General features: G+C 40.5%; 1 protein-coding gene across 15 annotated transcripts in view; it reads right to left on the bottom strand.

Moving 5' to 3' along the window:
* Window positions 1–25,441, bottom strand: part of sox5 (SRY-box transcription factor 5) — a 285,484-nt gene that overhangs the window by 48,248 nt on the left and 211,795 nt on the right. For 12 of the 15 annotated variants that reach the window (XM_041977282.1, XM_041977289.1, XM_041977279.1 and 9 more), the window contains one exon: window positions 3,887–3,973. The exons of the other annotated variants lie outside the window; for them this stretch is intronic. In XM_041977282.1, the coding sequence (XP_041833216.1) occupies window positions 3,887–3,973 (87 nt within the window). The remainder of the gene's footprint in view (window positions 1–3,886; window positions 3,974–25,441) is intronic. 15 annotated transcript variants of the gene reach the window in all.

The raw sequence follows: 25,441 nt of genomic DNA, 5'->3' as shown, positions 1-25,441 counted from the left end.
CCGATGGTAAACTTTTTTCTTTCTCACCGTTGTTGCAAAGTGATGGTTTCTCATACGCAGCTGAAAATCTACGAGCGCTTCGCAAACCGGAACAGGAAATAGATGGGGGGAGCTACTCGCCTTAAAATTACGAGTAATTTATTTTTAATGTATTTACAATAAAACTATTTTTTTTTATTCCCTTGATGCATCTTCCAAATTTAACTGAACTATTATTAGACATAAAACTTGTATGGGTTACACCAGTCTTTATTAAGCTAACAGAATTAAGATTATAAGTACTTCCTACATGCATGGTTTGTAGTAACCTCATTCTTCCTGTAACTTAACATTTGTTTGGCTGCATAATTTGTAGCCACAGAAAATAACTTTTGCTTTATTTCTTTCAACTACTATGATTTTATGATCTTCATAATCCTCTAACTTGTTCAGGGAGGGGAATTGACAGCTGTTCCACTTAAAAATCAAATTTTCCAAAGCAGCAGAATTCCATGCCTCTGAACTGATCAGTTACATCATCAACACTGGTACTGCAAGGGGATTGCAAATCAATAACATCATGCCTTTAAGTTTTGACACGTTGATGATTTTCTTGCTAAATTTAGCCCTCCTTTTATGCTCCCCTTAAATAGCGGCAAATCACACAAATTTTAGGACAAACATCTCCAATAATTGTCTCTCGTGCGGAAAGAACATCTCTGTCTACGACCAATCTGCTCCATCAGTGGCAGCAGCGCCTGTGAGCTGCTTGAACATGTGCAGCGTTATCCTTGTGATGCGTTACAAGGCTGTGGACTGTTTGAGAAAACATTCAAGATGTTCTGTCACTTCTAGTGTTCTCTATTGGTGATCACTGTTCATGTAAAAATAGACAAAATCACAGCACAGATGTGGTCTTCAAGTTATGTGAAGGGTAGTTTTGTCAGATGATGCAGTTGTTTAAAAATCTGGATTTTATTAGAGCAGAGGATTGCTGTTAAAAAAACTTTTGATTGGGGACATGGGGTTAAGTTTCAGTAGACTTCATTTGACTCACAAATACAACCTCGTTTTATTGTATGTCTGAAGAAAACTAAAAATTATATGTGAATAGGAGCACATTCTTGGAGAATTTATCTGTATTTGTGTGCAATAATATATATAAGTATAATATAAGTAGGAACTAAATAGACAAATGCAATGTTATGAATATGCTAGTTGGCATATCTTTTTTGCAGATTTTAGCTACATGCATTTTAAAATTATTGACAACACATACTAAAACAAACTTTTTAGGGGCTACTGTTATTATTACTACAACTACTGAGCCACCTTTTACCTCTCAGACTTTTATGGGCACACACTTACAAGCTAAAGCTTACACAACTCTATTAACAAAATGTCGCATGTAGATAAGAAATATACTAAATATTTCACAACTGACATTTTAAAAAATAGTTTCCAATTTGAACAAACAATACAGCTTTAAAAATCCTCACTGAATTTAAACATTTCTCTGGTGTAAACATAAATCAAACTGATTATCATTCTGTGTACATAAAAAGATCAAACAGCGTGTAAAAATGGGTTTTCTACTGGACATTGAATTTGATCTTTACACTATGGGCATATTTATATTAGTACTACAGTTCTATAATTGTAAGTGTATGTGCTTTGCTATGTGAACCCCATGGGGCCTTTTACCAATGCTGCTTCTCAATAAGCCCAACGGAGCAGGAGGTGGTGGCTCAGAAGCACTTTGTTCCCTGCAAAAAGCTCTTCAATGGAATTCGATGGGGGTGAAAAAACGTCGAGGGATGCGCTGACAGTGTGAGAATAGCGTGCACAAACACCTACACACTGATGCTATTAAAGTAAGCTGCTGCACACTTCCTGCACATTCACTCACATACACATATTGTTATGTAAACACAAAGACACACACATGGGCTCAACAGGCATGAACTTGCACACATATATTGCTCCCCAGCTGTTGGTGTGTGGTGCGCCAAGCAGGACGCCCCTACGCAGAAATGTCAGCGTGGTAGGGAGCTGGGAAAAGCGGGTTTAATCAATAGAGCTCCCCTCTCGATGGCCATGCCGATCCGCCAGGCTCTTTGATTACATATAGCTTTGCTTCCTAATGATGCTCAATTACTGGAAGAGAACAACGGCTTTGCCCTGGAGTTACAGGAAAAAAAAAACTGCTGCTTTTCCTCTACCTTTTATCTTGTTCTCCTTTCTTTCTGGTTGTCTCTTGTTCTACTTGTAGATATATTCTCATCACAGCTCTCTAGTTGCTGTTTTCTGTAACTTCCCGCCCTCTGTTTTATCCTGTCTGTCTGACTCTTTGACAGTATCAAGAGCCGATGAGGATAGAATGGGCGATTAAAACTGAGATTAACACAGAGCAGAGACGTCATTAACTTTTTGACATGTTGGTCAAACACACTAAAGGAAGCAGGCGGCTTAGTTAATTTACCATCAGCTCTGCCATTCAGTTTATTTAAGTTTCTCTTTAACTCCTTAAACCCTTGACTAATTTTTTTAAACTGCCTGACTGTAAAGGTTAGAGTGAACAGCATTAGACTCTATGAATGAGAGACACTGAAGAACTCTTCACCTAATCAAAACTATTAATTAGTGGGTTAATAACAGCCAGTGAACAATGATCAATAGTGATGCAATTGAACCTTAAAAAAAAAAACTCAACTGCAAGTCAGCCACATGAAAAAAAAAATGCTGGGTTGGCTGTAGCGATATTTAAAAAAAGGGAAAACTCTTTTTTAATGTCTTGTGGATTTTATCATTAATAGTAATTTTTTCCATTATTAGTCCTCAGTGGTAAATTAGTCTCTGTATTTTATCATCTCCAGATTTCATATAGAGTAGTAGGCAGCCATGTTTCAGTACCTGGGGAGCAGTTAAGGGGTTAAGGGCCTTGTTCAGGGACCCATTTCAACTCTGATTTCATAATGCAGACTTGAACCTGGTGATGAAAGCCCACCTCTGTAAAGACCACCTGTAAAGGCTACCACTACTCCCAGTTTACTATAATTTATTTATCATATTTATTAGGAATGCTGCGAAATACAGCACATGGGCCTCAAGTTAACAAGAGCCATGTTAACATTACCAGCCATATTATTCAGTTCTGCTTCAATGCAGATCAAATTTGACAAAATAGGAACCACGAAATTGTCTTGTATCTGACTTTCTTGCAAGTGACTGCCCACTAAAATGGCACATGTACACCAAATACCTTTTTGCATGTCATTTGTATCAACAACATTAAATATATTTGTCAGAGTGTTCAGAGATGAGTTTGAGACAAACCGCTGAAATGGAAGCTATTCTGCTGAGAAAAAGTTTTGCACATATTCTACAATTAATATGAACAAGTGCAGAAGTGAAATGCAGTTCTCATTCATACACCTAAGCTAGTTTTACTATCTCAGCAAGCATTTGTTTGGCTATGTTAGAAAAGACTGAGAAGGATGAGAGCAACTAGACGATTCATTTTTTGAGTTTAAGTGGAGATTGTTTGTTCCACATTTGTAATATTGCAACAATAATGCTCAGCACAGAAATATAAGGTACAGACAAGTGTCTTCACTCATGTTGCATCATCTATCATATCAATTGTTCTACTACATACTTTTGTGGCACAAATCGGAGTTTAAAAGAGGATATCAAAATGATGTCTGTAGGGCAGTCTGAGGTATAATATTAGAAAATTGCTTTTTTTGTCCTTAACAAATTGAACTGATATTAAGTAAACTTCTCAAGATGTTAAAATAGTCCTTCCTTTTTCAGAGAAATTATTTACTTTTTTTGGACTTCTAAGTTTAGGAGGTTAATAATATATTTAAAGATCTAATTTTGTTGCTATTTAGTTGAGCCGTACCTTTAATTTCTCCGATGTGCCCTGAGCCCATGGCCAAAAGTTTATCCTTCCAGTCCTTTGACAACAGCCTCTCAATGCTTGGGGTCTCTGTTAAGGGGAGGAGGAGGGGAAGGAGGGGAAGGAGGGGTGCAGAGGAGAGGGAGAGAGAGAGGGATTCAGTTGGCTGGCCAACATGACAATAAAGCTCATTTAAAGTCCATTTGCTGTAATAAAGGCAGCGGCAGCTCAGCCTAATGGCCGCATCAGCAGGAGAGGGAGGGAGAGAGGCGGAAGGAGAGAAGCTGATAATCGAAAAGAGAGAAAATCTGAAAAACAAAAACAAGCGAGCAAAAGGGAAAGAGCGAGAGAGGCGATGCAAGATGAAGAGAGAGACAAGTGGAGGATGGAGCGAGACAGACAGAGAGAGGCTTTTTTCCCCTCTCACCTGCTGCTAGAGAATCATTAGCCCTGTGGGCCCTGAGACAAAGAGGGCCTTAATGCACCCGCCACAATGGACACATTATCAGCTAGCGCTTTGTTTTCAACACACACTTCACACAGTCCCCTACACACACACACACACACACAGAGAATCACTAATTACAGTCCTAACTGTGGTCACACTTGCACACAGATGCATGGAAACGCACACACAGTGGGATGAGAGAAAATGTCACACAGGAGAGCAGACGCATGGAGAGATTTAATCCCACGAGTCCACATAAATGAACTCGTAGAAAACACACGTGTTTACAGTACTAGCACACCGTTGTGAATTGCAAGGCAAGTTGATTTGTTTAGCGTATTTCATGTACAAGACTGTTCAAAGTAACCAAGTTACTAACATACTGCACTTAGTTTTGAGATACTTGAACTTTAATTGCATGCTTTTTGTTTCGTGCTTCCTAAACTTCAGGTTCTCCAACAGTTTTATAGGAAAATATTGTGCTTTCTACTACATTTAGAAAAATTTTATAATAAGCTAAATAAAAAGTGATTTTAATCAACTACTAAACTTTCAGTACATTATTAAATGGTTTGATGTGACACTAAAGGTGAAAATAAAGATTAAGTTTGAAGTTGCTTCACATCCAGCAACACTTTTACACCTTAATGTCAGCATTGATGATGGAATGATGATATCTAATATATTTCTTAGGATGACTTAACCAGCACTTTTCCTTTTATATTTTAACTAAACTTTTCAGCAAATAATCAGATGTTAGTTATACAGGATGTCTCATGCAGTGAATTTCAGTATTAGTACTTTTACTAAATTATATGACTACACAAATATCAGTCAGTCTATTGTACTTGTCCTGGTTGCTGTTATTGAGATAAACAAAAGAGAAACAAAGTTGAGATGTGAGACATTGCTCAGGAAAAAAGGCATTGCACTTTTTGTAGATACAAAAAACATCAGCAAACTTACTTTCACATGAATACAATAAACATTCATCAACAAACTCATATCTGCCAACAGCAGGCAGAAAGATGGCAGATTTTTTTTCTTCCATATTGGATTATTTTAGAAAACAAATTATAATCCAACTGGTTTGTCACATATACTTAAATACTGTCACAAAAGCATTAAAGTGTTGGAGAGATGTTGTGTTGAAATAAACCTTATCTCCAATAAAAGAGTTCAACAACAAATTCCTCTTCCAGCACTCATCATTTGCACTGAAGAAGCAGTGCTTTGCCTACACGTCTTTCTTCTCGCTAATTCTAATCAGATGAGTGCAACAAAACAGCTTAGACATTTTCAAGATTAAAAATTGTACTGGGGGTCACATGCAATAAGGCTATTACACACAAGCATTGCACCTCAGTGTTGTGTGCATGTGTGTGTGTGCACCACGCCAACATCCCCCCGAGGCCTGAATCAGGTCCTTCAGGCTCTGAAGCGAAAGCATTCACGCCCTGTTGATTGCAATGGCTACACACCCCCAAACATACAAAAACAATCTCTCACTTTTTCTGTTTCTCTTGCCCCTGTCCTTGGCCTGGCCTGTCTGTGTACCCCAGTGTTTTTGGTAAGGAGCCACTGTTGCTTTCAGGGAATCTGTTAGCAGAGTGATGAAGGCAGGATGAGAAGGAGGAGCACAACTGGGATAGAAAGTGTTAAGCAAAAACAGGAGGAGTAAAAGAATATAAACACAGAAAGAGTGTGCTCCTGTGTTTCCAATCTATGACAGCTGTCTCACCATCACCCCAACAGGTGCTATTAGCCCCTGGCACTCCCTCTTTTTCTCTGTCTCTCACTCTCACCCCCCCCAGCCCCCTCTCCCTCAACAATGACAGAGGCTTTTAAGCCAAAGAGCTTTGACAAGTGAGAGGGAACAACAAATGGCAGTGTCGCCTGTTCTCTTTCCATTGCACTCCCTCTCAGTCTCCATCTCCTAGTTATTATTTTTATTTATTAACAGGGCTGCAGCCATTGTCCCCAGTGACAGGCTGGGGCCACTTTAACTATTAATAAAAGCCAAGAGCCTCTTTCATTGTGTGGCGGATGGCAAAATGGAGGAAACGTGCAGGAGTAGCTGAGAGGAGAGAGAAGACGAGAGGGGCTGGCATGCTGTATATCTTTTAGCTAGATGGTGATTGATGTGGCAAACTCTACGACAAATGAAGCCCCACTGTCACCCATGACAAACTACAAGCACATGTATCCTACAAAACAGAGTTCAACAGCACATGCATGCAAGCCATGGACAGAAACCTGCGAATCAATATCCTGAACACTTGCATGTATAGGATTCTTAGCATGGCTACTTGGTGCATTATAAAAGCTTCCAAGTGCATTTCTTTGCTTAATTCCTGACACTCCAGTACAACAATAACAAGTTGTCTGCCGCAAATCACCTCTTGAAAGCCTTTTTTCACCTCACTTACATTCAAGGATTTATAACTTTCATCTTAGCAGTTGGAAAAGCACCTGATTCCCATTTCAAGTCCTGCAGTAGGCTTAGAAAACACAGCAAGCGGCTGCGACTGCCAATTAAGGCCAAAAATCACTTAATAAAGGAGGAAAGCACAACACTTTCCATGAAATTCACAGAAGGTACTCCCTGTTCTTATGACGTACAAGAGGACAATGTGTACGTGTGTGTGCATGCACAAGTATGGGTGGATGTTAGTGGTGTGTGAGGTAAGCATGTAGAGTTTGGTGCCCACGCAGGGGTGTGAGCTGCATATTTGCAGGGTGGGATGTCTTGAGCTGAGGGTGAGGGAGGACACCCCTTAACTTCCTTAACTAAAACATGAATGGTGAGGGGAATGGAAAAGAGTACACAGGGCGACCCCTTCAAATTCAGTTTCAGCCTTTCTTTCATCTTACTTGCGGAAAAAAATTATTTAAAAAAAAGACAAAATCTAATATTTGTATTCTGTTTCAACTTCTTCCAGCTCCTTGATAAAGCTGTATGATGTTTACACTGAATAAAATATCAAAACCCCAAAATGTCTTGATGTCTTGTGCATCATTTTTCTTCTGTGTTTCCTGAAATTCATTTTTGGCATCTTTTGGCCCTCCAACTGATCAGACAGGATTAAGCAGTTTTAAAAAGCCTCCTTCCTTGTTTTGACTGTGAATCCTGCTGCTTTTTGTATTTCCATGTGTAAGCGCACAAAGTCATCCGAGGGTGACGTTCTGATTTAGATCCTGCACGGCTGAGAAAGATTCTGGGAACAGCACAGGGGGGAAAACACTGACAATAACTCTGGAATCGTTGGCTATTATTTTGGTTCATTGGCTCAAACGGAGTCAAGCTGCTGCCCTGCAGCCGAGCCAAAACAACCCCGTCCACCTGCCGAGTGAGGGAGAGAGAAACGGTGTGTGCATGTGTGTGCGTTAGAGCAAGACCCCATCCGGCTTTTGGATCCACAGCGTGCTTTTGGTTCAGAAGCTGCTGGAGAGGGAAGGAGAGAAGGAAACGGGGAGCGATGGGAGGAGACTCAACCTCAGTCCAGCTCGCTTTGACTGACCTCACAAACGATACCATCCCTCTCCCTTCTCTCACTCACTTTCTATTTTTCACTCAGACGTTTTGCCCTGACTCACCACAAGCAGCCAGCTCTATTTTTCCTATTATCTCATATTTGTGAAGACTGGAGACCTTTAGAGGAAAAGGGAAGGGGGAGGTGGAGAGTGGTGTGTGTGGAAAGAAAGGGAAGGAAAAGAAAGTAAGAGAGACACAGAGCCCGGGCCCTCGGGTACACAACAAAGGGACCTCTGTGCCAGCGCCAGGCCCAGCCGGGCTTGGAGGAGGGTGGAGGATGAAGGAGGGGAACGAAGACGAGGAGGAGGAGGAGGAGGGCGGCCCACAGGAAAGGGCCCTGGCTTGGGACCCGTGGCTGCTCCTTATATCCCCCAAAACAGGCTTCACATTGACTCGAGCTTTGGCAGCAATGGGGAGGTTCAAGCTACTCCCCCTCCCTTCCTTATTCATTCTCCTCCTCCCAAACCGAGCAGGGGTCACTATTGAATAAGCAGTTTTAAGAGAACTGGTGAAGTTTTTCTATAACTGCCACCCTGAACACTGAAGTATTGAATCTGGATGGAGTAACAGAGAGAAGGCGAGGAGCTGAAATGTACAATGACTTCTTTAGTAAAAAACACATTCACTGGTGGCCATGACAGACATCGAGTATGTTTACATGCGATCGAAAGATTACTGTAACCACATTTAGGTACATCACCGCAGTGGTCATATAAACACCTTAACAAGGTTATCTTGACTGAATTAAAGTCAAAATCAGAGAAACATAACAGATCTAAATGACTTATCTTCTTGACTTAAGGCCCTAATCAGAATAACCACAGATTTAAAAAAAAAGGCAGACAAAATTTCCTGATGTTTTCTGATATTAACTCAAAAAATAAAACATCACTCACCATATTTTGATCCCATCAGCATTTAATTAAACTTTTATAATCTGGGTTATACAATGTAACAGGAAAAAATGGAGTCAGCATATGAAACCATAGTAACCTGCACTGGATTCAGTTTTATGCTATAAAATAACATGCCATAATATTTCACCCAAAGACGTGATATTAATGCTAATCATGACTACTTTAAGCTTAAAAATATTTTTTCCTGTAGACATAAAAAGACAAAAAGGAAGGTTTTATTATAAGTAATACGAGACAACTTAAGTCTTAGAGTAGTAAAATGATGCAACTTTAACAGACCAAAACTTCTACAGTATGTACATGTTCAAAGACACTTCAGAGAATCAGAATGTGGAATACAACTTGTTTATTTACACCCTCTTGATTATGTAGCTTTTGCGTTTCAGTCTGGCTGTTCCCTTCACACCAGCAGCTCCAACACACTCCATTACAAAATGATGATGTTGATATTTTGATGATCAATTCATGTCTGGTTGAGCTGGGCCATGTGTCTGGACACATTTTTATTGATTCCTTATAAAGACGGTCCAATCGTTCTAAAGTGAGGCCGTGCCAGGATTATGGGCAGACTCTTGGTTGGAGGGGGAGGGGGGGGATCTGGTGGTCTGATAGAGGAGAGATAGAGAGGGAGATGTATCAAAAAGCTTTTTGTCCAAACCCACCTCGCACCACCACCTCCGCAAGGTTAGCTGTTAAAAGTACCAATTACTGGCTTGTTGTTGGGGAGAACGGCGCTTGGCAACAGTTGCCGCGGTGGCCGGGCCTCTGAGTAAACATTAAAATCCCTCTCCTCCTCCTCGTCCACATCCTCCTCCTCCTCCTTACTTTCTAACCCCCTCCTAGTCCCCCCTGTCTCCCACTGAAGCAGAAGACTGCAGCAAGAAAGTGACAGGAAGAGACGACGAATGCGTGAGTGTGTGTGCAGACTCAGTCCCTGATTGGTCTCAGTGTCCACTGTGACTTTTCATTCAGAAGCCGCTCCAACTTTAGTTATTAATAAACACCCAGACCACTCGGCAGGCTGCGGGAGGGGGGAGAGGCACCAGCAGACACACAAAATGAAAGAATTTGGCACATGCTCATACACCGGGCAACATCGACCTCTGAGAGTTGTGAGGCTGTTATTCACCTTGTAAAGTAAGTTAGGTTTTTGGGTGAAGAGACGGGGGACATATGGTCCCCTCTGAAAGTGCTATGACAATCACAGCCGTGTCTCTAAACATGTTTGGGGGCGACACACCTGTTAAACAAGAAAACTGTAAACAGTCACACACAAAATTACATGCCAAAACACCCGAAGTTTACCTGGGGAGTTGATTAGTTGATTAAAACAGGAGAATCCCCCCTTCACCTTCATTGTGTTAATATGAGGCGACTGTGCTGTAAAAATATAAAAAGAAGAAATTCAACTATCACAACAGATGTAGGGGGATATTTTTTTCCATTCTAATATTAGGATTGTATGAATGTATGCAACATGTTTGCATGAAATCTGACACTCTAAGAATAGGCCGCAACACATAAAGCAAAAAATTTACAAGGGTGTCAGTCAACAATTTAATAAATTGAAAATCCATTTATCTGAATACAGAGTTCTGCCCTTCACTCCACTGCCTTTCCCTAACAGATGGTGTTGTGGGTGCTTATGTCCAATTTGATTTGAACCAAACCCTCAGCCAATTTTTACACTGGCATGAAATCTCAGCGAGCCAGATCCACACACTGGCAGTCAGAAATAGCAGCGGAGAGGGCGCGACATTGTGAAAGAACGATGAAGGGCAAAATCTGGAGCGACATTCGAGAAAGTCGCAGAAAAACTTTCCTTGTTGTTTCATTTCAGTTGTGTGTTATTTGCTTTTTTTCACTTCTCTCCATCCTGTTTTTTTTTTAAGGTTTTTTTTTTTTGTGCTGGGCTAGTGAAATTAGCGATGCTATCTTGATGCTTCTTGCGGGAGACAGAGAAATGTTCCTTTCACACACAGTCGCACACAAACACACCATTTTCCCAATTGCCTCTGTGACCTCCATTATCATTAAATGGTGTTTGATAGCATCTAGACATTTGAATCCGCTGTGGACTAATTCTGCTCAGCCCTTGATAGCCACTGCTACAGCACCTTATTAGGGACAAGCTATGGGACTGAGAACAGATCCCATTTTCATTTTACTGCGTCATACTTTACAGGCTGAAGTGTCATCTGTGATAGTGATAACCACCAAATACTGCCCGCTAATTGCCTGGTTAACAAACAGAGCCTCACAAGAGACTTTTGAATAGATAATAGAGGTTCACATGCAATAATAGGTCAAGCTGGGAGGATCCTTTGAAAAGCTGCTCTGCCATATATTTTCTGCCCTGGTCCTGCCATCAGGTGAAAACCCTGTGTCTTCTTATTATGAACTTTTCATAAACTAAGAAAAGTTCTTTTTTATGTATAGATTTTTCTGATTTCATATTTGAGATCTTCTGATATGCCCAAGAGGTGAAAGACAGGTCATGATGTAATCTTTCATCCAAACCATGAAAATCACTGAAATTAAGTTTTCAGCAACAATTTACTTATTTGCAAATTCAAATGCAATTTGTAGACTTCTTAACCCTTAAGTTTCATGGAAAAATCTGATTCATGTCAATGACCGGTGGTGGAGCCAATCAGATAAGCTGAATAAATTAATTTAAAGTAGTCTGCTTCGTCAACCTGGAGTCGGAGCAAGGAGAGCGTTAACAAGTCGAAGGCCGGCACTTTTTTTAATGGCACGCACATCTCTCCTTGTCAAAAGCATCCTGTTAAAGTGGGCCAAGCATGTGTACCGGTGTGTAAGTGTTTGTGTGTGTCGTACACAACAGGCTCAGGCTGCCATAATGGAAAATGACACTTGCAATCTGTCTCATGGCAATAACCCCTCTTCAGCGCTCTTGTCTCCTCTCAACACACACCCACATGCACACGCATAGACTCAATGGTTCTGTCACTGTAGCAGCCCTCGGGCCGTCCTTGTCACTGCACTGCTTTATTGCATCACTTTAATGTGACAACAAAAGAACACATTGTGTATTGGGCCTGCTGTGCAGAGCAGGGGAATGGACCCACACATTAACTACACTAGAAACGGAACACGCGCATGCACACACGCAAAGCAGCATTTTCTCTTGCAAGTCATGGCATTTTTTTTATCTGCCTGTCAGAGCAATGACAGAGATGGACAGAGCAGCAACGTACTCCTGACACACTAATGCTGTTTTACATGTTGGAAGCCTATTCAAACTGTGCTGAGGTGTACTCCCTCTGTGCTTGTGTGTGTGCTCATGCACATGTGGATGTAGGCATGTGAGACTGATGGGTAAAGACTGTTATATCTGATGCTGTCATAGTTTTGGCCCTGTCTTGGCCATTTGATTGACAGCTGACTTGGCTTAAGAGTGCTTTTGCTTTGCTGGACGGCAGAGGGGGGACCCGCCTTTTTCAGTGTAAGTGAACACTATTGACAAGTGCAAACAGACATGCGTGAACACACAGCTCTCCCTGTTTGTGTCTGTTGCAGTTTTAATTTTTCTCTCATTTTTATTTGATTTTTTTCTTCCTGTCTTTTTTTCTTTTTTCTCTTCTTTTCTAATGTGTGAATGTTTGTTCAGACTGCGCGTTGATCAACTTGGGAAAGAGCGTGTTGTGAAGTCTTGAGAATAGCCCACATTGTCCTGTTTGCTGCTCAAAGACAGGAGGATAAACATGTGAGAGCCATTAGACCAATGGCAACAACAGTCCAAACAGCACTGGAATGCTCTGCTGACTAATGTGTGTGTTTGTGTTTGTGTGCCTGGCATGTTGGAGCCTTACGAGTCACTGTGCTCCAATTATTCATTCACGTCAAAGTCCCTTCTTGTAAATCTTTTCCTACTCCCAAGTTTTCCTGGCAAGATCTCTCTGCTTTTCGGCATAAAAAAAAAAAGTTTGATTGGTTGATGAGATCTGCCTTGTCAATATCGAGTGATGCTGCTGGTTAGGCCACATTAAGATCACTTAGCCATCTGTGGCTAACAAACTGGAAAAGTGAGACTCAGACAAATTAAATGACAGTATCAGACTTAGTGGAAGTACTTGCTGTACTTAATCTTTTTTTCTTAAATTTTTTTTCTGGCATGTTGCTTTTATTTAAGATAGACAAAGCAGGGAAAAGCAGCTGGCCTAGAATTGAACAAGAAGCTATACTAGATACTAATATTAAAATTTAACTAACAATCATATATCACTTCTACAGATTTCATTTGGTAATACCAGCATGATGTCACTGGACGAGTCTCGCCCTCAGTTTTGAGGCCATTTTTAAAGGTCCAGTGGATAGAATGTAGTGACCATTGTAGCCATCTAGAATATAGTGATATATTGGCAAAATTGCATAATAAGGAATATACAGCCTCCAATGAGCATGAGAACTGCACATGTACTGTGATAGCTCTTATTTATCTGACCTCCTAAGTTATAAGCCCCAGTGGACCCTGAGGTCCTCTGTTACCGCGCCTTTTAGCTGTTCTCAAAGTCAAAACCAAAACTTGTGGTGAGGCCTCATTCCATCACTACGGCCCTCGACTGTGGGACAGCCTGCCAGCAAACCTCAGGGCTGACGACTGTTTTTAAAATGAGACTGAACACCTACCTTTTTAGCTTGGCTTATAACTGAATTTTTATTTCATTTTATTTTAGTAGTTTTTATTTTATATTATTTAATTATTATAAATACATTTTAAAAGTCAAATTTGTCTGTTTTTATTGTTTCATTTTACCCAAGTACATTGTTTTTATTAACTGCTTCAGTTGTATTTTATTCCTGTCGCTTTTACTTGGTCTTGTTTAACATATTTAAGACCAGTTTTGCACGCATGGGGATTCTTCATGGAGGTGCTATGCCTGCTCAGTCTGAAGGGTACTTTCTGCTGTGATCGCCCTTGTCTGGGTGGCTGATGGTCCTGCACTGCAGCCCTATGGCTGCGATGTGGACCCTGGCCTGCCCTGATTTGGGTGGTTTCCTGGCTTGGCTGGCTGTCTTCTTGTGAACAAATTCCCAATATATTATCACCTCACAGCAGCATCAAGCCAGATGTTTATTTCCATAGTAATATTCAGCTGAGACAGAAGCTAGAGGTTACAGTGCATAATAAAATGGGCGGTGTGGGTGGTGTTAGGTCATATGCTTGGGTGTGTGAAGACTTGTGTTTTTAACGTGCCAAATGTGTTTTTCATGTAACGTGTTTTTATGTAAAGCACTTTGTGCTATTTTTTTGTATGAAAAGTGCTTTATAAATAAAATTTGATACACACACACATTATATATATATATATATATATATATATATATATATATATATATAGTGTGTGTGAACAAACAAATATTGTAGTGTGTGTATAAGTTGGCTTACTCCTGTCATTCCACCCCATCACTACTCCGACAAGACACCTATGACTCTTTGAGTGGGCTAATTGTCTTAACAAGATTTGGCTCAGTGGAGCCTACAGCAGAGTATGATAACCTTGGAAATAGCATAGTTGGCTTAATTTAACAAACCAACAAAAAGGGTTTGATCTGCAGCAAACTAGAGGAAAATATGGTTCAGTAGGTGGGCTGTAAAGGTGTTATGAATTCTGTGTTCGCTTGTGTTTTCTGAGGGTAAACTGATATGGTGGCGGGGCTGGGAGTTATGGTGGCATACAGTGGGTTCAGTGTTAGAAAGTCTGTTGGGCACACCCTAACACACAAGCATACAGTGTGTTAGTGTGTATGGCTTCCTGAACTAGCATTGAAACAGTGTTGAATGTGAAATTTGCAAACAACCAAAAATCTATGAGTTCAGTTTGAAGAAGGGAAGAAAAAGATTGTGCTACACTGAGAGGAATAGTGACAGATAACAAGAAGGAGGTAGATAAAAATAGATGAGATCAAATCTGCCAGAATGAAAAGATGGACAGTAGGATGTTTCCTGAAACTTTTCATTTGGGAACGTGTGCCTATAAAATTGGTTGAGACACTAGCATGACCACTCCAAAACCCACTACCCACCATCTGACACACACAGACAGGAAGCCTACAGACTCTACCCACATCAAAGGAGCCTTAAATAGCCCTGTTACACATCACTGATCACAGAAATTCATACTTAATCATCATTATATTTACAACACACTCAAACAATGATTTGCCTTCTAAGTTTTACAACTGTCTGGTAAAAAAGAGGTTATGAGTGTCGGAGGAAGGAAGAGTGAAGCCAGAAAGGAACACACACATTTTAAATGGCCTAAGTTTTATGGTAGGTCTTTAAAATTTAGCAGAGGATTAAAAAATCATATTAAAATTCATGTGTTTGTAGACTATACATATTGCAACATAGATAATTTGAAGAAGAAAATGAAGAAGTGGGTGAAGAGAGCTGGTCTCTCTCTCTCTCTCTCTCTCTCTCTCTCTCTCTCTCTCTATATATATATATATATATATATATATATATATATATATATATATATATATATATATATATATATATATATATATATATCTTATGAGTAACCAGTCTCTGTGTCGGATTACCAAAGTATTCACTTCTGCTGCGATATCTCTGATGAAAATGCATCTTGATCAAAGTGTTGTAGTGTAGTTGCTGTTTCTCTCCAAGTTGGAGAAAGACTCTCGCTGTTCACATACAGATGTTTGTTTTGGTTTTCTGGAAAAACTGCTTCTTCATGAGGTGATTCTTTTATGAAAACATCACCTGGTAGGTGAGGTAGTGGCCATGGTGATAGATCTGGGTTAGAAGTTAACTAGTTTTGTGATCCTGTAAATCCAGGGTTGAACTTAAAGTTCACTAAGCCACTAAACCTGCTTCGCACTACATGTTGCTGCTATCTCAAAGCATTATTTTCAGATGTTTTTTTGTTGTAATGTTTTTTTAATGCACCAGTTAAACAGTTAATGGTTAACACCTTCAACACCCTCATTCAAAGAAAAAGGAAAAAATAAATAAAAGGCAACTACTTCTTTAAAACTTTTAATTTAGATTGAGTTCAAGCTTCTAAAAGAATATTCAAACTAAAAAATATCCAAGTTACTTCATTTCAATTGAATTTAGCAAGTCCCAGAACTTCAGTCTGGAGTCCATAAACACTAGTTTCCACAATGCTTTTACAAATTACCAATTTGGAAAAAAGTACTTACTATAGTGAATGAATTTGGCCTCATAATTCAAATTGTAAACCCTAAATGACAAGCAATTTTATTTAATTTGATAACATAAAATTAGTTAAGTGGAGTCTTTTCACTTCAAGTGTTATAAATGGCACAAACTGGAGGAATTTAGGCTTTTCTCTTAGTGAGCTGTGATTAATTCCATTAAGTTGGTAGGCCTTTTCTTCAGAAGAAGAAGGTAGTCTTTTGCCACTCTGAAAGAGCATTAATGACTGTAGTATCGTGTCAGATACACACTGACTTTTACATGTGCTGACTGTGTTAGTTTGGTAACGCTACAGAAACACACACCTGGGTTACTGACAAGCCTAAAGTACAGCAGCTGATTTGCTTTGTCAGTATTACTGTGAGCCCAGAGGCCATGTGCTAGTAGATGTGTGCACACCATTCTGCATGCTTACATCTGACTAAGTTTGGATGTTTGAATATGTGTGTGTGCATGTGTGAGTTTGTGTGTAGGTGACAACTCCAGCCCCAAACTGACTGGCATCTGGCAGTGGCAGTTGTTTTAACAGCTGAACTGACAGCATTAATCTGAACGCACCCAAATCAAAAGGAGACAACACCTGTTCATTGCTCCACAGCCCAGCTGAGGAGGAGACAAGTGGGGGAGGAAGGGGAGCGAGGTATGAATGGAGGCAGGGAGTGAAAGAGATGGAGGGGGAGTTATTAGAAGCAGGTGGAGAGAGTGATGGAGACAAAGGGAGGTGTAGGGTGAAAGATGAGGGGAAGGTGGCAGAGAAGAAAAAGACAGTCCAAGGATGGAAAGCAAGGGATGAGATGGTGAATAAAAGAGAGGAGGAAATGATGACAGAAGAAAAAGGATGGGGAGAACATGATGGGAGTGGCATGCTGCCAGGCAACACACACTGCTCTCTCCCTTGAGCAAAGCGGAAAGAGACTGGGCCAAATGAGGAAGGAGGAGTGAAACTAGAAGAAAAGGAGGGGAGAGGTGAAAAGATGGATGGGGGGATTTGTTGGAAAAAATAGAAAAGAATAGCTGGGAAAAGGAAGAAAATAAATGTAAATCAATCTATTAAGCAGAGCATTGAACATGAGTGGCTGTTGATGACTCCACTGCTTGGACTGCTGGCCAAGCAGTGGCAGAGAAGAAGAATGCAGTGGGGGCAGAAGGGAGGAGGTGGGAGTAGAGATGAGCGCTGGAGATGCTTGTCTCCCAACATCTGGCTCAAATAAGGCTGGGTCACACTGTGGGCTCTGGTCGTGACCCCTGAGGCTGACAACATAGACACCACCACTTCATCTGCAGGACCCGCCCTTTGACCAGCCAGTCACGGGTTAATTAACTGAGACCCTGTGGCTTCAAAGACTGACTGGCTGACAGAGCAGATGAGTGACCAGCTCTCTGGTTGACTGAGAGGATCTCTCACCAGCAGGGTGGTGTGCTGTCTTTCGCTGGTTAATGTAGGCCTAGCTCCCTTGTTAGAGGATTGCCTGATTGACTACTTGCTCTCTGGATGATTTAAGTTCTCAAACTACACAGTATGCAGACTAAGAATCTACTGTATGTTTAAGAAGAGCTTATTCACAATAAATAATTTTTAGATGCACGTATGGATCATAAGTAAAGTCAATCAATTTTTATATAAAGGTGGCAGGCAAACTCCTAATCTTAGCAAGGTAGGTATCACTTATGTGTTTTAGCCTGACTAAACTATGAAGCTTTGCAGTTGTTTTAGTCGCTAGTTTCTCTGTATTTACTGATTTATAGAACAAACGTGAATAGAAACATACAGTACTGTGCTGAAGAGTCTTCAGTCCCAATTCTTTTATTTCTTTATGTACTGCCAAGGAATGGTAAATGGGTGCAACAATTATTGAAATCTGCAACCATAAATTGATTATCCATCAATTCTGTATACCAGTGTAGGATTGCTGGGGGGCTGGACCCTATCCCAGCAATTAGCAAGCGAGAGGAAGGGTACACCCTCAACAGGTCACCAGTTTATCACAGACAGACAAACAACCACTCATGCTCACGCTCACTCCAAGGGACAATTTAGAGTGGCCAGTTAACCTAACATGCATGTCACTGAGCTGTGGGAGGAAGATGAAGTACTTGGAAAGAACTTACACATACATGGGGGAGAACATGCTAACTCAAGGGTTTGCATGTTCTCCTTTCACAAAGAAAGGCCCAGTTCGGACCCCTCCCCCAAGTTGCAGCTCAAACCAGGAACTTTCTTTCTGTGAGGCAACAGTGCTAACCACCACACCACCAGGTAGCCCATATATAAAAATTGATTAAAGGTATAAGGACACAGAGATTGTGTATGAGGTTAGTATGACTGCCATTTTTTCTTCAACACAGTCTAAACCAGGGGTGCACAGCTCCGGTCCTCTAGGGCCACAATCCTGCATTTTTTTGATGTGTCCCTGCTCCAAAACCTCCTGACTCAAATTGATGAGACATTGTGCAAAACTTAATAGGCTGTTGGATCTATTTCATTTGAGTCAGATGTGTTAAAGCAGGAAACATCTGAAAATCTGCAAGACAGTGGTCCTCGAGGACCGACTTTGAGCACCCCTGGTTTAAACCCTCTTAGACAAGCTTTCTTATAATTATTTCAAGTAGTCTTAATCAGTTCTCCAGTCATATTGGAGGATTTTCTAAAGTTCTCCTTTGGATGTTTCTGCCTTTTATTGTGTTCTTTGTCAAAATGATTACGCAGTGCTTCACTAATGTTGAGGTCTGGGCGCTGGGAAGGATTTGTCACTCCATTAAATCTGTTGCCACTGATTTTCAGTTCAGTTCTTGTAAGACAGTATTTGGAATACCCCAGCCTTTTCTCCCCATTTCTCTTCCTTAAATATGGTTTCTGGACAACCACCCTTGCAAGAGGACCATTTCTGATGAGGCTTCAATGAACAATTGATGAATTAACTAAAAATTCAAATTTGCTTCCTGTGTCAGGTCGTCACAAGATATTTTTTCCTATTTCTTATGTGCATCACTTTCAGATGCAGGTCATCTTCGATTTCCTCACAGGTTTTAAACACATTACACACTTTGCTGAGATGACACATTTTCTGCTGAAAAGTTCTTTAAGAATCACCTTGTTGACTTCTCATAAAAGTGGCTAAAGATCCTATTTAAAATGGGATTTTTCCTAATCTCTTTTTTGTAGACATAACTCATCCCTTAAGTTAGCTTTTTTAGGATTGAATGGTTCATAGGTCAGTGCTGTGTGGCTTAAACAAAAACCCATTTTTCTAAAAAGTCAGGTAAAAGAACTGGATTTAAAAATGAGTGAACAATAAAGTCAATGTCAAAAGAAAAACTTAAGAAAGCCTGGCGAACTATTGGTTAAGACTATTTTAAGATTACACAGAAATCTGGCTTCTTGGTACAAGACTTTTTCACAGTACTGTGTGTGACATTACTCACTTTTAAAGGTCCATAATATGCTTTGATATGATTAGAAAGAACTATGCAATGTTCTACTAAATACACAGAAGATAAAATAGAAATACATTTTTGCTTCATCAGAAATCTAATGGTTCTTTGAGTAGGAATAAGTTGAGCTAAGTGTGCAAATGATTAGTTTTTCAAAAGGCAAACACAGGGAGTGAAAATCAATGTAACGGGATATGAATTATGATGAACATGAAGAGATGAGTTTGAAGCTATGAAAGGCTAACCAAAGTATTTTCTCCCTGCATAACAAAGTCACATATAGGATGATATAAACTCATTTTGTCATTGTGTTTACATACATAACACCAAAGACTCTACATATTTTAAGTAACCTCAGAATAATCTACCCATTATTTAGAGTTAACTCATAAACACCCTCATAGATGCACTCACTGTAAAATTTGCATGTCAACAGAGACGCCTGAAAACCTTGCAGCAAAGCATTACCTTTTTCTATTTTGCTATGGCACAGTGTCGAGATGAAAAGTCAATCATTCCATTACAAAAGGCGACATTCATCTACTCACAAAGTAACTGCTGCTATGTCTACTGAATAAAAGATAGTTGTTGGCTGATTTGATCACTCTTTTCGCTGAGTGAAAGTGTTTGAGGGTGCAGTCATCTGGCCTTTTGAAAACTGCTTTAACTCTTAAAAGCAATTGCCTTCCACAGTGTTTCTCAGAATGTTTTGTTGTTTAAGTGCCTCTGTGAAAGTTTTCAGAATTTGTGTCACATTCTATATTCTTTTGATAGAGTAATTGAGGGACAAATGAAAGTCTAAGCACTTTGTACAAAACTCATTAATCTCGTGGGCATTTTGCAGCATAAAAACATTCCTCTGATTCTCCATGGGGATGAGGGAAAAGACCTACAAAAAAAAATAACAGAAAAGGAAGAAAAACAATTTCTTAGTGTGTAAATGAAGAGAGTCTATGAGAAAGTTAAATAAACAAACCATGGATTCCACTAATTTGGTCGTGGGACATGATGCTGAATGGAAGTGAATGAGTGGATGCCAAAAAACTGAGGCCTGTCTAATACTTGAGAGTCAGTAACAGGAAGCCTTTCTACTTAGTTTGATGCACACCAATATACAGTCTCAAAATCAGGTATCACACACATGCACATACACACAGAGTACTGTAGGACAGTCTAACTGACTAGGTCACAATAGCTAAGCTATGGAAGCACTGGCTGATTCATGAACCTCCAGCTTTTGTCCTGAACTTAATACCACGCCGGGGGGGCAATAACAGACACACACACACATTTTCAGAAAAACCACAAGACCCTCTCTCTTCTATCTAAGCTCCTTTATGCCCATGTATTGGACAAAAGCTGAGGCACTGCTTTTCCCTTAAAAAAAAAAAAAAAAAAAGAAAAAAACACGCAAATACACACACACATACTATTCATCTCCTTAATATCACTCATCTGGACTGGGAAGAATGGTAGAAAGGAGTTTCATCCCTACCGATTGTCTTGTGTGAAGCTGGAGAGAGAATGCAATGTTGAAAAGCATACGCAAAACAATTCAATAAGAAAAGTGACTTGAATGCGCCTTTCATCAAACCAACAATGCCTGCCCCACAATAGGCCTCAAGTTCGCCCCATGATGTTGCCTCTTTCTCCTGCCACAAAGGATAGGGGGGGGGTCTGAACTGACTAAATTTGAATTGTGAGCCATGTCCATAATGATTCCTGCATCTATAACAAACCCTGTGAAGTTAACTAACACACTGACAACCAGATAACTTGAAAGAATGGTTAATAATAAGGAACTGGTTTTCTTAATTAAGAAACAATGACTTTTTGCATGCTCTATTGAGAGTATTATTTGATCAAAATGGTGGATTTTTTTTATTACTATTTCAATCTTTCTAACCAAACACATCTTGAGTTTCACCACCTTGAGTTGAAGGTTTCCCATTGTACCAAGTCGCCAAATAGGTGACGTATGAAAACTGACACATGCTGCTTAAATCTTCTTGGTAAAGAATTTAGAGACATGTTAGTCTCAAACTTTGTTTAGTGAATGCTGACTGTATATTTAGAGCTCTTTATTTTAATGACATGATCTTTTAGTAAAAAATAAAACAAATCAGAAGAAAAATAATCACTTTCTTTTACTTATTTTTCCATAAGACTAATCTTGCCATGCAATGCCTGTGCTAATTTATACAACTAACTAATTACCAACACAAGGTGGAAATCACATAGACATGTGCCCGCTCCCACGCTTGAGCTGTGAACTTGCTGCGGTGTGTATTTGTAAAAATGTGCATGTGTGTTTTGCAGTCCTCGAATTTCCCTTGGGGATCTCTGCCTAAAAAAATCTAACTGATGACTGGCAATGGCTGTATGTACTATTGTTGATGTTTATAGTATGTGTGGATGTGTGTGTGCATTTGACAGAACACCCCCCAGATAGCAGGATAACAGAAGGACAGGAGAAGAAGAAGGATTAAGCAAAGTGAAGAAGAGGAGGGGAGGTAAGGGGGGTTTGCGCGGACTGATGGATGAACGAGAGAGTGCCTCAATCCGTCCACTTCTCTTGCTTGCTTTCTTTCCCTTTCATTCCTCTCCCCTTCTTCTTGGCAGAATGTATCCGCCCTTCCCATTGTCACCCATTGGAGTGTAAGGAGGCGTGAGCAAGCTCCGGTCGCTGTGTGCTTGTGTGGCACAATGGCCTTGCCTAAGTGCTGTCCTATAAAATGCCTCAGTGCTCTCTAAAAGCAAGTCCTGGGTTCCCTCCGTTCCTTGAAAATAGATGAAGTGCTGTGGCATACATGTGTAAGCATTTGTCCATGAGTGTGTGTTGTGTGACATCCATCACTGAGTTGGCATATTCAGTGTGGAAACCAGTGTCTTTGAGCAACTTGGAAGCAGCAAGTACACCTGGTTAAAAAAACAACTTTGGTTGTACTTCAGGTTGCTGGAATGGCTGTAAACCTGTAAGTTTGAGTGTTATATAGGAATGAATGTTTCTTGCTTCTTCACAAATAAATCTGAAATAAGACTATAAAGTACCCCATAGTATCAAAGGCCTGAGCTTGGAGGCGCACATTGGCTCAGTCAGTGAGAATAAACTGCTTGTTGGCACTGCATTCCACCCATAGTTCAGTGCAAAGTTTTTTGGCAACTAGATTCTATATTATATATTAAATAATCTAAATTTGGTTGTATGTAAAACAAACAACAAAAACAAGCCAAATCAACCATTAATGCAGTGAACTTAAACATGATAGTAACCTAAGCAGGAGACAATTGGGTAGGTTATAGGACATGCAAATGGCTAGCCTTGCTATGCTAATGGTCAGGTGAGGCTAGAGAATCTAATTGGTAGATGCATTAGAAAAATAACTGCTATAGCCTCCAACTACAAGTATATAGTCATGGCTGATTGCTTGATAGTCTGAACTTTGTCCTATTACTGTGCCACAGTTTTTTACAGGAGGGAAAACTACTATACAGCATCTGATAAAGACTTGTTTTCTCAAATCCTAAAATTTTTAGACCCACTGGTAATGCAAAGTGACGCATTATGAACTAAACCGTGCCTTGTGGTGACATTTAAGCCAAATGCACTATGAATGGTTTATCCCAATGAAGGTATGCCCAGTAGTTTCAGTAAAACACAAATTTCTAGTTGAAAACCTTTGTTTATCTCAGGTTCCAGTTGAGACATTACTAAAAGGAAGAAAATATAAAAAAAAATCCCAGAGGCCATGGAGCTTCAGTGACAGGTTGCTTTAGCTGGGTAGCAGAGGGTCAACAGACGGGCCCAGAGATGGAGCTCAGCTGGCACTTAATGTGTGAGCCACTTACAGTCAATGCCGCCATGTAGTGAGATGAGGAGAGGAGAGGAGGAATGAGGCTGAGTGCCTGGTGAAAGTCCAGGGCAGTGGAGGCACCACTCCAGGGGCCGAGAGGAACATCTGTGCCCCATTTAGTGATGTTTCTCCTCCTTTTAATTCCACTCATCTTTTCTTCTTTTTTTTTTTTTTTGCAACTATCAGTCTGTTCATCTGATGCATTTCTCAGGTGTCCTTATTCTCCACTGCTGGGCTAACAGATTATTACCAGGCCATGCTCGGTGCCACAAGGGCCACAAGAGGTTAAATGGCAAATCCAAGGGAACTGACCAGGTGTGTGTGCTTGTGTAGCCGTTTCCCATGGGTTTTAGCACCAACTCGCCTCTCGACCCCATGGCTCCTGCGATGCCCTGTACTTGCTCTCATTATTTCTAGTAATGACACACTCATGCACTCGAACACGAGCCACCCTGCCACCCGGCGGTCTTGAATCCAGACAATTGGACGTAGGTTGTGTCATAGCATCCTTATATTCTCTCTGTTGCTCCTGAAGAATTTATTAAAGACAGCATGTAAAAATGCGTGTGTGTGTGTGCACATATAAGTACTGATGTGCTTGAACATGAGTGTGTATCTCTCGGGTAGCAGGTGGCCGGTGGAGTAAGACAGAAGATGAATGGAGAGAGCAGAAGAGCAGTGGAGCCTGGTTGGGCCAGGCCATGGGGAACAGGATGACTAGTCATTTATTAGAGGCTAACACACACACACCTACGCATTATATGAATGGAACCACATGCAGTTCTTTTCGTAACATACAAGAACATCTGCACACATGTTCCATCACAAATACTTATGCAAATACACATACACAAGTATATGTGCTCCCAAAGGCTTTAACAGCGCACACACACACTGACCTAGTATCTACTATTGCCATTCATCTAGCATAAGTAGAGCAACACTAGCCACAGACTAAATCTTTCAAACTCAGTGTGTGTGACTTCCGTTGCGTGTGTGATGTCTAGCTCAAGGCCTGCCTTCGATAAGCCAAGCCTCTCTTTTTGTTTCAAGATGTTTATCGTTTTCTGACCCATTTTGTGTCTTTGTCCCCTTGTTCGCATCCCTCCTGGTGTTAATGTTCAGACACTATGAATGTGTATGTGCATGTGTGTCATTGATCCAGCTGGAAGCGAAGTGTGTGTGTGTGTGTGAGAGAGAGAGAGAGAGACAGAGAGAGCAGTAATATTCCAGGCCTTTCATAATGATTAAAGCCTTCATTAAATTTTCATCCCAACCTGCTGTTTGCTGCTAATGGCCTTTGTGAGCCACACAGCCAAACAATAGCTAGCCGGGCACAGAAAAGGGATTTCTATCTTGCGTTCAATACCGCCCCTTGTCGTCCCCCCCTAGAAACTCAACCCTTCATTTCCCCTTTGCCTCTCTTCATCTTTTCTCATTTTCCCTTTTCTTCTTCTACTTTTTCTTTCTTCCTTTCTCTGCTGCTTGGCCTGGGTTTTTTTAATGTGTGTTGAGTCTGGAGGGCCTTTTGTTACTGCGTTTCTTATAAGCATGGGGCAGATAATAGTCCGGGTTGGTTTGGATGCAGCACCACCATGGCACTGTGCTAATGGGGTCTGTGAAGATGCTTGTTCTCTCCTTTGCTTTCCTTCCCCTTCTGTCTTTTCCTTCTCACTCTTTCTTCCTCCCTCCTTTTTTTCTCTCACCCTGCCCTGGCTGACTCAAAAAGATCCATTATTGTTGTGTTTTCTTTTCCTGTGCAACCAGTTCATGAGGTCCAGCAAAGCAGTGAACAACCCAAAACACACCTCAATTACAGCTCAGCTCGACAAACAGTCTAGTTTTCTTTTTTTTTTTTGTTAAATGTGCCACAGCAGGCCTCTCTATCGACTGGGATAAAAACAGCCAGACGGTGACAGCTGACCAGCCATCGCGGCCGCTTTGAAACCCTTACAGAAATATCTGGAAAATAAGGTTAGCACATCACAGCTTGAAATGAAAGCCTGTTTATGTATTGAGGAAACACAATGCAGCTATACGCAAATGCACACCCCACTGTTTTTTTTTCTTCACCTTTTAAACATGATGATGTTTGGGCTTAAAGCTGCATCCTTGAGGATGTTTGAGTACAATTTTCTTTTTTTTTTTTTTTTATCTGC

The sequence above is a fragment of the Melanotaenia boesemani genome, chromosome 23, assembly GCF_017639745.1.
Source record: "Melanotaenia boesemani isolate fMelBoe1 chromosome 23, fMelBoe1.pri, whole genome shotgun sequence".
In the NCBI taxonomy this organism is placed as follows: Eukaryota; Metazoa; Chordata; class Actinopteri; order Atheriniformes; family Melanotaeniidae; genus Melanotaenia; species Melanotaenia boesemani.
The sequence above is the reverse complement of the archived record's forward strand: the minus strand, read 5'-3'. Positions and strand labels throughout refer to the sequence as shown.